This window comes from Arachis hypogaea, chromosome 17 (assembly GCF_003086295.3).
Source record: "Arachis hypogaea cultivar Tifrunner chromosome 17, arahy.Tifrunner.gnm2.J5K5, whole genome shotgun sequence".
Lineage (NCBI taxonomy): Eukaryota > Viridiplantae > Streptophyta > Magnoliopsida > Fabales > Fabaceae > Arachis > Arachis hypogaea.
In genome coordinates this window covers 117,406,317-117,420,421 of record NC_092052.1, presented here as the reverse complement: position 1 = coordinate 117,420,421, position 14,105 = coordinate 117,406,317, and the positions used below count along the sequence as shown (strand labels likewise).

At 34.9% G+C, this 14,105-nt stretch overlaps 1 protein-coding gene across 6 annotated transcripts; it reads right to left on the bottom strand.

Moving 5' to 3' along the window:
- Positions 1 to 3,239: 3,239 nt before the first annotated feature.
- Positions 3,240 to 9,060, bottom strand: LOC112766733 (probable cinnamyl alcohol dehydrogenase 1). Of its 6 annotated transcripts, none has more exons than XR_011875605.1 (8): positions 8,683 to 9,060; positions 8,467 to 8,510; positions 8,291 to 8,353; positions 7,774 to 8,213; positions 7,300 to 7,451; positions 5,961 to 7,196; positions 5,810 to 5,864; positions 3,240 to 3,509 (listed from the first exon to the last, which is right to left on the bottom strand). XR_011875605.1 is itself a non-coding variant. In XM_072223397.1 (8 exons), the coding sequence occupies exons 3-5, from the start codon at positions 8,300 to 8,302 to the stop codon at positions 7,136 to 7,138; spliced, it is 225 nt and encodes a 74-aa protein (XP_072079498.1). In that variant the 5' UTR covers positions 8,303 to 8,353; positions 8,467 to 8,510; positions 8,683 to 9,060; the 3' UTR covers positions 3,247 to 3,509; positions 5,810 to 5,864; positions 5,961 to 6,558; positions 7,034 to 7,135. The 6 variants fall into 6 exon arrangements, 4 of the variants coding, with proteins under 4 accessions (XP_072079497.1, XP_072079499.1, XP_072079498.1 ...); XM_072223397.1 differs by lacking the exon at positions 7,774 to 8,213 and having other exon boundaries at positions 3,247 to 3,509; positions 5,961 to 6,558; positions 7,034 to 7,196; XM_072223396.1 differs by lacking the exon at positions 7,774 to 8,213 and having other exon boundaries at positions 3,245 to 3,509.
- Between the last annotated feature and the right edge of the window lie 5,045 nt (positions 9,061 to 14,105).

The following is a 14,105-nucleotide window of genomic DNA, read 5'->3' as shown; positions in this document are numbered from 1 at the left end:
TCACAAAAGCTATTATCATGTTCTATCTTCTCATGACTAAAAGTCAAGATTTAACTCCATCAATATTTAAATATTCATGTCCATATAGATAAGCATGTCACAAGTGATATGTGAACTCAACAATGTGATATTTATTGAACACCAAGATATTAAAAGATGAGAAAGATAACGAAAAGTACTTGAGAGAATAAATTTTGCAATCAATTCTCAACTATAACAATTGAAACCAAAAATCACAAAATATTGCTTTTAATTAAGTAAATAAACTTTTGATGATAAAATCATGTTGAGAAAAAATTATCCAAACATATATTTTTATATATATTGACCTATTGTCCACCAATTTTAGTTATATGGTTACATCCTAATAAAAATCAAATCAATTTCATCATGTCAGCCGGTGTGAAGAAGTTTGTAGGAAAATAGGTTCAATAATTATGTTCCAAGGATCAAATAAGTTATTTAAATAATTATATTAAACAGTATTACTTATTTCTGTTATACATATATACTGAATAATCAAAATTTACAAAATAATTTAGAAAAATTACGGTCATTAATACATTAAATAATCATGGATTTTAAATATTTGCTCGGTTAAAAATTTTTCTATTACAGTGCACTGAGTGTAATAAATATTTTATTCATTTTTCTATAAATACTGTGTTTTCAGCTTTCTATATTAAAATTATGTAGAAAATATATACTGTAATATATATTTTAATCATTTTCGTATATATTTGTTTTCCAAGTATTCGTTACAAAAAGTAGTTTAACCATATTTTGTCAAGCTGGCTTTAGGTTATTGTTCGTTAGTCGAATTTAGTAAATTTTTCATATTGACTTTTTAAAATAACAAAACCATCACAAACTGTCATATGTAATTAAATTGTTGCTACATTTTTGTATTTTTTTAGAATATTATAACCGTGTTAATTTTATATACTTGGTTCAACTAATAGGTATTACTAATGAATATGTCAGAATTAACCACTTTTTAGGTAAAGGCGCTACTCTTTATATCTTTCCATTTAATGTAATTGGTGCTCAATAAGGATTCTTTGGGACTTACCCAGCTAATACAATCACATCCATCACTAAACATGCAGACAATAGTAGTGATGACTCTTTTTGCTTAGCAAATAAGAAAATAATTTTTACTTCCTGTTTCATAGATGTTACTTTTTTCTTTCTTTGACATGACAAAGAAAAACTCAATCTTTTAATTATTTTTTATAATTTGTGACGATATTCAATTTAATATAGTAATTTATTAAGTATTCTGAATCTAAATTTCTTTAGATATGTTAGAACTTAGGTATTTCAAAATGTAATTACTTTATTGTTTGTGACATCAGGAAGAAATTGGACTTTAATATTTAGATTTAGTAACACATAAATTTTGAAATTCATTTCTGGTTGAGGATTTGTTACACAGACTGATAATCTTTGTTAATTTTAGTAACATATTTTTTAATTCTTCTTGGTAATATTGGATCCCTGTAATAATGGATTTAAAATTTACCCAAAAATTTTCTAATTTGCTATAAATAATTTAATATAAATTTTATTATTATTTTGACGAAATAAATTTATAGAAAATTTTTGACACTAAAATATTGTTGTTATAGTAATTTCAATCATTATTTTTAATTAATAAATATTATGTATATTTTTCGTACGTAACATCAATGGTAAAAATTATTAGAACAATAGTATTTCAAATATTTCAATTACCTTTACAATTCTCTCAACCTCATAAAACTAGGGTAAAACTGTTTTTCATTTCCAGTGCAACTCACGTGTTTCAAACTCTATATAAATAAACAATGTTACAAATTTTTCTTCATTTATAGAACACAAGTATAGTATGTATGTGGTAGTTTTCAACAAAGCCGTAGCATTGCTACAAATTTTCCTTACATATTATACGATGTTTATGGAAGATTTAACTCCATCAATATTTAAACATTTATGTCCATATAGATAAGCATGTCACAAGTGATGTGAACTCAACAATATGATATTTATTGTACACCAAGAAGGTAAAAGATGAGAAAGATAACAAAAATACTTGAGAGAATAAATTTTGCAATTAATTCTCAACTATAAGAATTGAAAACAAAACCCACAAAATATTGCTTTTAAGTAAATAAACTTTTGATGATAAAATCGTGTTGAGAAAAAATTACCCAAATATATACTTTTATATATATTAGCCAAACACTACAAAAAATTACCGGAATAGCGACCGATTTAGCAACTGTTTCTGGTGGTTGCTAAAATCTTAGTCGCTAATTAAAAAATAGCGACCAACTTCGGTCGCTAATCATTAGCGACCAATTTTTAAACAAGGCCATCGAACCCTTACCAAAGAGTATCGGTCATTAAATCGGTCGCTAACATAATCGGTCGCTAAATGGTGACCAAATTTTTCGCCACTAAATCGGTCGCTAAATCGGTTGCCGATAAAATCGGTCGCTAAACTAGTCACCCATGCCTAATTTGAAAATCTAAAATTGGTTGCTAAATTGGTTGCTAATTTTGGAACTAAAAATCTAAATTGGTCGCTGTTCCTTATCTAAAACTTAATTTTCATAAATAATTATATTTCTGAAAATATAAAAAGAATCAAATATAGACTAATTTTTCAAAATAATACCAAAAACATTCACAATGTCTACATAAAAATATAGAATTTAAAATATTAAAAATTCCTAAATACATCAAATTTATGATCCACAACTTTGACTAAAACATGGTAAAAATAATTTATGAACAACATAACTCTGCTCTTCAATATCTACTTAGAACAAGCAACTACATCTATCTCAGCTTGTACATTCCAGTATAACTCGAGCCTCTTTCAAGGACACCACGTCTTTCTATGATCACAGGATCCTTGTAACACCCTAATTACCCTAAGCCTTACTCATGCCGTAAAGCAAAGTTTAATCAGAGGTCACGATAAGTCTAAGGCTTATACAATAATATATATAGAAAGAGATAATAATTCTAGAAGCCCGATGAAGGAGTAGATCTCAAAGTCGCATAAAGCGGAATTACAAAATGCGTAGCGTTCACAGCCGACAACTAAATGCGTAGGCACGGACAAATCAAACATAATATATATAAAACCTTGTAGATAGCCCCAGGATACATAAGGTAATAATTGAATTAATAAGATATATATATATATATATATATATATATATATATATATATATATATATATATATATATATAAGTATGAAATACCAAAAAGAGGACTAGTCACAGCCTGCGGAGTTTAGGCTAGCTAGTCAAACAGGAATATAAGAGTTTCGGAAGTTTAAAACAGCTTATACAGCTTATCTCTCAAATCAAGCATCTAAGGCCATAAAGTCTAAAAATAAAAATATGAGAGAATACTACCACAAAAGTAAAGTAGAATAAAGCATATGAAAGACCATATCCTCCGCTCTGTCACCATATTCACAAAACTCACCGAGATGGGTTGCGACCTGCATCTGAAAAGCAACAAAAATATATGGTATGAGAACCGGAGGTTCTCAGTATGGTAACAGTGCCCAATATATAAGATGTAAGATTTCGGGACGCCAAAGACAATCCTAGAACTTCACACAGATATCAGATATTCAAGCTTAACGAAAATAAATAAATTAAACCATAAACTATAAACAGGATTATCTAAACTTAGTGGATATTCTAACTAATACTAGTCACACCGCTGTATCCCACAGCCTTCGCCAACCTAACCTCCGTACGATCCCATCCCCACCGCCTCCCGATCCTCCTCAACGCCAGTAAAACACATTTAATGCAACCAAGAAAAACACAAGTAATATACATATACAGCAGGTAGTCCAACTAGCATTTAGGCATGTTATTCAAACTGGAAAAACTCAAGTAATCAAAGCAAGAAAGCATATAGAAGATGCATATGATGAATGTCTATCCTATTTGGCTCGTGATATCACTTGTCGGTTCAAAATGCCAACCCGACACATCCTCGGGATGTGGCCTTTCTGCCATGACCAGGGTTATAGTGCCCTGCTCACTATTACTTTATCTTGCACCCCGCGAGTTATAGTGCCCGGCACACTCTTTCGGGTTATAGTGCCCGAGTTCACTCTGGCAGCAGAAAGGTTATGTGAGTGGGAGACTGTGACAACCCTCACATCTCAATGTAGACGGGAGACTGCCTCGGCCCCTACGCCGGCACCGCTACCTCAGAAAAGCGGGAGACTGCCACAGCCTTTGCCAAAGGCGCATAGCGACCTTCCAAATCAATGCATGTCATGTGAGCGGGAGACTGCCACAACCCTCACATCCGAACATAGGCAGGAGATTGCCACAGTCCCTACGATGGAGAACAATTCATGTCACAATAACATAATCCATCTCAGAGGCCACTGCTCATAGCACACTTCCGTTCATACTCATTCTATTAACCATAGTCATTCGTTTTCAAATTCCTCTCTCATGATCCATTATCAATCCTCAAGTTCCTCAAATATGACTCATGCTAAATATTGAAGTCTCGTCAAAGAAATAACTCACCATACCACATTTACTACTCTCATCCACAAACCCTCCAAAGCCTAAGTCAGCGTCTTCTAAAACCCATATATAAATCTATTAATCTCAAACTTAAACCCCTCTATACTAGTCTTAGGGCCTAATTACTATCCACTAGTCATAAGGAGAAGTTAAAGAAGTTTGGAAACCTAGAGAACCCTTAAAAGTGAAGAAAACACACTTTCAGCAAAGCAGGGGTCACGCGTACGCGTGGGAGTGCATTATGAAAAGGTCACGCGTATGCGTGGGTGCATTTTCCTTTGCTCGCGTACGCGAGATACCAAACTCGAAAGGGTTGGTCACGTCGCGTGCAGGTGGTTGCGTACGCATGCTGCATCAGACCCAGAAATTAAATGCTGTAGAATTTCAATTTTTTAAACACCAAACTTTAAAAGCTCATAACTTCCTCTACAAAACTCCGTTTTCTACAAACTTTATATGAATTTAAAGCTCTTGAAACCATATTTAATTTAAAATAAAACCCAATTAATTATTTAAACCGAGGCTCAAGTTATGATTCGCCAAAGTTCATTAAGAACAGATTTTTACCAAATTTCACAGGGTTCTCTATTTTTCCAAAACTCAAAATCAAACCAAAACATTTACAACCATAATTCGTTACCAAAACAATACCACACATTTACCATTATTTCTCAATCATATCCCAAACATTTCCACACCTAATCATTCAATTCATTCTCATTCCCTATCCGAAAACTCCTCAATATGATACCAAACCTCATACTTCTCATCATTCAACAACACCACCACTACACACTACAAATTCTCATCAACATTCAACACCAAACATCAACAATAACCATCATAATTCATCAAAATCATCATAATCATAAACAACACTATTACTCATCATTTTATTATCATAATGCATATATCACATATTACCACACTCCATATCATTCTCTTCATCATCAAACATAAATTCACATACATATAATTAATCACACACCAACATCATTCAATACTATCTTAGGGTCAACTAGCCTAAGAGTCCAGAAACATTATATATTACCTAAAGAAAACTAAAACTATACCTTGGCCGATTCCCAAAATGCACCAAACACAAAAACAAAACCACCAAGCTCGATCCAAAGCCTCAAACCAACTCCAACAAATACCAAAACTCAATCTAACATCACATAACATACAAACATCAAACCTAAGGTTCACAAAAATAACTAAACACAAGGGTTTAGTGAGACCTTACCTTACCCAACGAGATTAGGGACAAAATTCAATAATATTCCAATGCTAGATCACCCCTATACAAACAAAATCACAAAATCTACTAAAAAACAAAACTCAAAAATGAGAAAATGATAGGGCTAAAAACTAGAGTGCGATTTTAGAGATCTTACCTACAAAACTTAGCTAGAAATGACGGGCTCGGCAAGAGCAACGTGTGGTCACAAACCGCTCGTCAATCGGAGCTCCGTAACTCAAGTTATGGTCACCGGAGAGAGGAGTGAATAGTGACCAACCGTCACCTCTCTTCTCTCTCAAGCTGCGCCCTCTTCTTTAATTTAGGGAGGAAATGAGCTGAAATGCTCATTTAATGAGCATATATATGTTGGGCCTTGGGCTTGGTTTAGGCTTAGTCCAACCCGTTTGCGAAAACCTTTAAGATTAGTACCCGGCTTTCGATTCTAAATTATTTTTGTGCTTTCAAAACAATAAATCAACTTTCAAAAATCTTAATTTTCTCAAAATACGATAGCGGACAGACTAGAGCCGGTACTGCCGGTTTAAGCTCCGGTACGTATTTTTACAACAATTTTTTGCAACAGATACATTTTCCACTCAGAAAAATTCATTGAAATCAAATTTCACCTTTTTATTTTCGAAATATGATTTCTATATTTTCAAACCTATTTTGGACGATTAAATTATTATTTTATTAAAGCGGTTAAGTCGGTTCTTACAATCCTCATACAGCAATGATGACAACCCCTTTTGCTGTAAAACAATATATCAAGATCAAATGAAATGCATCACAAGAACATTAAAAAATAATATTCACTAAATACATGAAAGTATTACAAACTATAGCAAATGCACAGATGTTCCAAACTATTACAAGCAACTTAACATAATAGTTTAAGCTCTAGTCACAAAAAAAAAAATAGTTTAAGCTTTTCAAAGAATTGGTTCATACCAATTATATTCTAAGTTCTAATGTGAAATTTTGAAACTACTTAATCTTTTGTTTTAGACCTGTTCTAAGTTCTAATGTATATTAAATAAATGTTTACTTTTCCAATTTAGCAACTATTATTCTCTTCTGTAGCATTCAGAATTTGAAATTTCTCACTCTACTCATTAATTACTAATAAGAAACTATTCAACTCTAAATACATAACAGTCCTGAACTTTAATTATTCTGCTGGTTTATCATTGTTACTTGAGGAAAATTTCAATGTCTATCACATACCTATACTTGACATCTTTGTTTATGATCCTTTCAAAAGCTTCATTAGCATATTCAATGGGAATCACTTCTATATTTGGATAAATCTCCTTTTCAGCACACAAATCAATCATCTCTTGGGTATCTTTCATGCCTCCTGTAGCACTTCCGAAAATGCTTCTCATCCCTGTAAACCATAAATAATGCACATTTAAAGTTTCATTGCTTCAATATAAATTAATGCTTGTCATTACAACAATTTCTTTTTCCATAATTCAGAAGCAACATACCACCAATAAGGCTTCCTGGGCTTAATTTTGATTTCACTTGGAGCCCCAACTAAGACTAAGACACCACATGTTTTTAGAAGAAACATGTAAGGATCAAAAGGGTGATTACCAGATGCTGTGTCAATTATAAAGTCCAATGACTCAACCAATGCCTGCATATGTAGGAATCATAATCAATTTTGACCAAGATGAATAAAGAAGCACAAGCTACAATGTCAATGTTCTTTTAAATGATTCAGAATCTCTTTCACCAAAATGTAATAACAACCTACTTACACTCATTTGTTCTTGATCAGATGAAACAACAATCTCATATCTTCTTATAAGTTATAACATGATTTATTATTTAAAGAAAAGAAAATTATGACAAACAACAACTTAAAGAGAGTAAATTATTAAGTAAAATGAACATGACCATTTAACAGTATCATCACATAAGAGAAAATTAATGTATTTTAACATTTAAGCAATTACCTTCTAACTTCTTTCTTCTTTTTCTGAATACGTAACAACAGGCCAATATCATTATCATTCCAGAAATTTTAGCAACTATGCTTCCTACTATTATTCCAACTATCTTCTTGTGAGTTTCCCCTCCATATTTTGATATCCACAATTCACCATTTAATATAAAAATGAAACTACCATTACAAAATACACTTTGATAAAAGAAATAATAAACAAGACAGTGACAATTATGATTTTAAAAAATGTGGACAATAATTAATCAATGATTAAAACATGTTAATATATATTGTGTTTTTCTGAAGCTGACATTCGAATATAAAGATCAGCAATAAGAACCAGCGTGTGAAAGTGAAATATAGATGTAAGAGAAGCATACTTAAGCTCAACCTCAGGCTTGTTATGCCTTTCAACTTCTTAACAAGGGAAGTTTTGTAACCAACCAAAAACTGCAACAATTCTTAGTTTCACAACAACAAGAAACAATAATAATTAAAAAATAAAAGGTGAAAAAGCAAAAACATACCTGGAGGCACATAGCGGCGTCAAGGGTGTTGCGAATGCACGTCAAAGGGCGCAAGGTGGAGGCCTGCAAAACATTCAAAATGGAATGAATTGAATTGAATTGAATTGAAATGAGGAGCTAATAACTGAAAAGAAAAACAAAGGTTTATCGAAATCGAAGTACTTGTGGGTGCGTACCTTGGGACTTTCGTGGTGATGGTGGTTGCCTCTGAAATCTGAATCTTCAACAAAAGAAAGAAATGGAAGTGATTCGAAATCAGAAAGCAACCTTGGAGTATAAGCAAATCAAATCAATGAATGTATTTGAGGCTTCAGAATATCAAATAAATTAGTTTGAGAAGAAGTTATCGGAGAGATTGTTGTTGTTGTTGTTGTTGCCAGAGAAGAAGTTACCAGAGGAGGTGGCGGTGAGAAATGAACTATGCGACAAGGAGCAACGGTGGACCTAGATAGCAAGGCGACAATCTGCAACAAAAGAGTAAACAGTGGAGGCGGCACGACCAGAGGAGGCGACGGTGAGAAAAGAACGGCATGACAATGAGAAAGTCAGATCTGGACGGTGATGAGACGATTTGCAAACTCAGATGAGGCCAACGCCGCCGAGATCTCAAAGATGAAGGCGATGATGCCGAGATCTCAGAAGATGACGGCAACAAGACCTCAGGAGATGGCACTGTAATCAGAAGACGACGAAGACGGCGCTGCGACGAAGAAGATGGTGTTGTGCTTCCAGCGGTTAACTTAGTAATTGTTTGGAGGAGATAAGAATGGTGTGGGTGAATTTAAGGTTTGAGAGGGTATTTCAGTAACTATATTATTTTATTTAAATTAGTGAACGATTTAGCAACCATTGTTTTAGTGATCGAATTAGCAACCAAACAATTTTTTACCCTATTTCTCTATCAGTTGCAAAATTGGTCGCTAAATTAAAAAATAGTGACCGATTTTGTGATCGAAAATCCCAAAGACATTACTTCTCTTATTTTGGTTTCTAATTTGGTCGCTAAATTAAAAAATAGCGACCGATTTAGCGACCAACTTTATTCTAGTTGTATAATAAACTTATCGGTCGCTAATTCGGTTGCTATTAGTGACCAATTTTGTTGGTCGCCAAAATTGGTTGCTATCTTAACAATTAGGAACCGATTTAGTGACCATTGTCTTAGCGACCGAATTAGCGACCAAACAAAATTTCACCCTTTCTCTATTGGTTGCAAAATCGGTCGCTAAATTAAAAAAATGTGACCGATTTTATGACAAAAAATCCCAAAGGCATTTCTTCTCTTGTTTTGGTTGCTAATTCGGTCATAAATTAAAAAATAGCGACCGATTTAGCAACCAACTTTATTCTGGTTGTATATTAAACTTATCGGTCGCTAAAATCAGTCACTGAATATAATTTAGTGACCAATTTTTTTCTGGTCCTAGAAATTTTATATTGGTCACTAAATCAGTCGCTATTAGCAACCAATTTTTTCAGTCTCTAAAATCGGTCGCTATTCTTTTGGAACAAGTCCGATTCATCGTTTGGAACATGTCCGATTCAAAGAGAATTGTTTCCCAGCCAAATAATTTTTCTTTCGCAATGCAAGTTTCTATATTCGCATTTGCATTTTATCCCGGTAGCCGACACTATTTTATTTTTCATGGTTTTAAGGATACTTTCCTAGATGAAATCCTTACATATATTATATATTCTTTTGGAGAAAAAAATTGGAGCAAAATAGTTAAATGCCAAGGAAAGATCCACAAACTTAGTTCAGAGTACGTGGCAAGTGATGGGGATATAGTCTGGATAAACCTTTTTGGGGAACAACTTAGGACAGCAGAATTCGTTGTAATTTATAGTGCTAACTCACAAAGTTTCAATCTTACCTGTACCAGAAATATTCAGGTCGGAATGCCAAACTTTGATGAAGTATGGGAATAGTATATATTTTGCATCCTATCCACGTGATCATGATCACTATGCCTTATCTATTTTTAGTATTCGGAAGGGTGAAGACCATTCTTTTAGATGGAAGGCTCTCTTCACACTCACCGATTTAAAAATTCATGACATTCCTAAATTTTTCATGGACGAGGACCTCATATGCTTAACTGACTAAACCGGGCAGACGGGTACGCCTTCTAGGGAGATTGTCCTATCAAGACTTTGCTATTCACCTCATTTCCAGAGATGCCATCTTCAATGCGGACATTATTGGAACCAACAATTAGAAATCAAATTATCAATGAGTATTGGCAATAACTTTTTCCTATTTGAATACATATGTGTAAACAACCAAATTTCATATTCTTTTTTATGCAATGTATTTCACTTCGTGGCCTTTGTTTAAGATTGACTGTAAAATAAGTACTAAGTGAAATGTAATATTATCTGCGGAACCCTTAATACGCATTATTTATATTTTCGTTATTGTCCTTTATTTCGCTTTAATCCTCTTCTTCTGCACCTGACAAAAAATTGGATATGAATTTGCATCCTCGCAAAACTCTGTTGTAGCCACTCGACTTTTTTCCAAAGTCATGTCATGATGGAAGCATCCTGCTCGAAAACAGAAGCGTAAAGAATTTGCATGAAGCTATTTTTTTGTACCCGCTGTTTTATAAACTGAGTGTGTCATGTAGCTTCAGTTATCTCCACATAGCTAATGTCAGAGGCGAAGCTGGTTCCATGTTCCCGCTTCTACCTTGATATGTATATTTTTTAATTCTTTATTTAAAACTATTTGTATTAGTTCTTTGCATTGTTACATTATAACTCTAAGTTTACTAAGCAACCTTATTCTTTGGGACATTTGTTAATATACGTCGGACCTTTTAATTTAAACGCCAAGTAAAAGTATGATCAACTAACGTTACAAGGATTGGATGTTTGTAATTCACAGTAGCAAAGGAACTTCCATTTGTGAATTGTATTTATGCCAGCAAGTTTGGAAAGTGAAAATAACCATAAAATAACACCAAAATACGGTCCAATTTGTGTGAGCGAAACTTTTTCTATAGTGCGATTCCACTTCATTTTAGAGTAAACTCTACCTCATCTAACACGTTAAGTATCCTATACCATAACCGTAGTGCACCCTACAAAATCATAACTAACACCCTATATCTTGGTCACGTCAGCCACGTTGTGAAAGCAGATAAACGACGGATAATCACGATAACGATAACCACCCAAGGATCTCGACTAAAACCGAGATCCACTCCAACAAATCATTAAACGGACTCAACCCAAAAATCTATAAAATGGCATCTATTAGAATAGGTCACCAAGGCGACATCTGGAAAAGACACACACAAGTATTTTGTTCTCACACTTGAGCACTAAGAAATATTCTCTATTGACTTGAGCGTCGGAGTCCTTTTTACAGGTACCCCGCTCGATTCGTGTTCAAGCAAGGTGTTTTCCATTATAGACCAGGTCATCTCCCCAGTGGCACCTGGAGTCTGACGTATAGCGCGGAGACGAGTATCCTTGCCCGAACATTTGGCGCCCACTGTGGGGCACCCGCCTCACTCTTTAGTTTTTCGAGCTAACAATATTACATTTGCCTTGTGTTTTCTTTCCTTTCAGGAACTGAACCATGACGGACCATTCGGTAACCCCTTCAACCAATCTGACGAACGTTGACCTGTTAGCTGCAAATGCTGTGTTACTTGCGGAAAACCAGCGAATGGCCGAACTGTTGGCGGCAATACAGAACAATGACGAACAGAAAAACAACAAGAAAGCAAACACTGATCAGCATGAGGAGCGTCAGTCGGAATCGAACATAAAGACAGGGGAGACCAACCCCAAATAGCAAGACGACGGACTAATCCCTTTTCGAAAGAAATAATGAGCTTTAAAATGCCTAAAAGTTTTACACTTCCAATGACCCTAACGCCGTATAAGGGGATCGGAGATCCTAAAATCCATGTTACAAAATTTGAATCAATGATGTTTCTCAATAGTGACTCCGATCGCATCTTGTGTCGATCTTTTCCAACCTTTTTAGATGGAGCTGCTTTATTATGGTTTTCTAACTTACCTGCAGGATCAATATCAAGCATTGAAGAGTTTGCCAAATTATTTATAAATCACTTTGCAGCATCTAAAATCTACGTGCGAGACTCAGACTACCTCAGCACGATCAAGCAGGGACAACATGAAAGCTTAAAGGAGTACATGACGCGGTTCACAGAAGCAGCTATGCAAATCCCCGATCTTAACCCCAAAGTGCAGCTACACGCCATAAAAAGTGGACTCCACCCCGGAAAATTCCAAGCAATAGCGGTGGCAAAACCAAAAACACTGGAGGAATTCTGAAAAAAAGCCCAGGGCCAGATTGAAATCGAAGAGCTCAGGGAGGCCCGAGGAAGTGAACGGCCGACCAAGAGAGAAGAGGAAAGGCCCCACCGGCCTATAAGTAAGGACCCCAGAAAGCCATTCAAACTAGCACCGAAGTTTGATTTGTACACAAAATTCAACACAAAAAGAGAGGACATAATCAAGGAGATTCTGCACAATAAACTGATCAGACCACCAGTCAGAGCACGATCGTACCAAGATCAAAAGTATGTGGATAGAAGCAAGCACTGTGCTTTCTACCAGAAGTTCGGCCACACAAGAGATGAGTGTGTGGTGGCAAAAGATCTACTGGAAAGATTGGCAAGACAAGGACTTTTAGACAAATATATCTCGTCAAGAAATCAACGAAACACAGCAAGAGAAGTAGAAAGAGAAAGTAGGCAAAAAAAGGTTGAAACACCCTTGTCCAAAGGGATAATCAACTACGTTTCAGGAGGCTTCGCTGGCGGTAGAACCACTACCTCGGCAAGGAAAAGAAGCTACCGAGCAATGATGACGATGGAAGAATCTCGTCCAGAACGACAAACATCGGTTCCGACCTCTCGCATCGACTTCAGTACGGCCAACTTCAAAACGCCCTGTCTGAACTTACACGATCCAGTCGTCATCTCAGTCCACATGGGAGAATTAACAATAAAAAAGGTCCTGCTCGACCCAGGAAGTAGTGCCGACATCTTGTTCTACTCAACCCTAAAAAAGATGCACTTTAGTGACAACGCACAACACCCGTCTCCTGGAGATTTGGTAGGGTTCTCTGGGGAAAAGGTATCGGTATCAGGGTTTATGACGTGATGGAAAATTTCTGATTAAGAATTTAATATAGAAATAATGTTGTGAGTACAGTTCTTAACCGACGAAAATTCTGCTTATCAATTTAGAAGGGTTGTCACAAAATTAGAATAAAAATACTGGGAGTAGATATCCCAGGTCGTCTCCCAACGAGTTGACAAAAGAGTGCTATCTTATTAATCAGGAGTTTTCCGAGAAGTTTTAAGAGTTGGAGAACAGAAAAGTAAATGATTGTAAATTAAAGCAATGAAAATTAGCAAGAGAATTTATATAATCAAAATAAAAAGCCTTGACCGGGGGTAGATTAATTGGAAGTTCTATCCTTGTTGGATTTTCCCAAGTGGAATGGCAAGAGGTTGTTGTTTTCACTTAGTTAACCCCTACTAAATAAAGGAAAGTCAAGTGATTGAGCTAACTCTTATTCACAAGTCCTAACCCTCTCCTTATGGAAGGATTAGCGTTAGTAAATAGAGAGTTAGCCAACAACTTCCAATTGAACTAATCACTTGAGTATTCCAACTCAAGGGTCTCCTCTTAATCAATCCCCAAGTCAAGTTGGGAGTCTACTCCATTGACATGAATACAACGTTCACAGGAATATAAAGGGAATAAACAGAAGACATGATAAATTAAATAATAACTAAAAATTAATTAAAGGTAAAAATAGTTC

Coding starts and splice junctions, on each gene's coding strand:
- LOC112766733 (XM_072223396.1), bottom strand. Junction 7,197..7,299: donor CCCAGGAAGCCTTATTGGTG/GTATGTTGCTTC, acceptor TATGGTTTACAG/GGATGAGAAGCATTTTCGGA.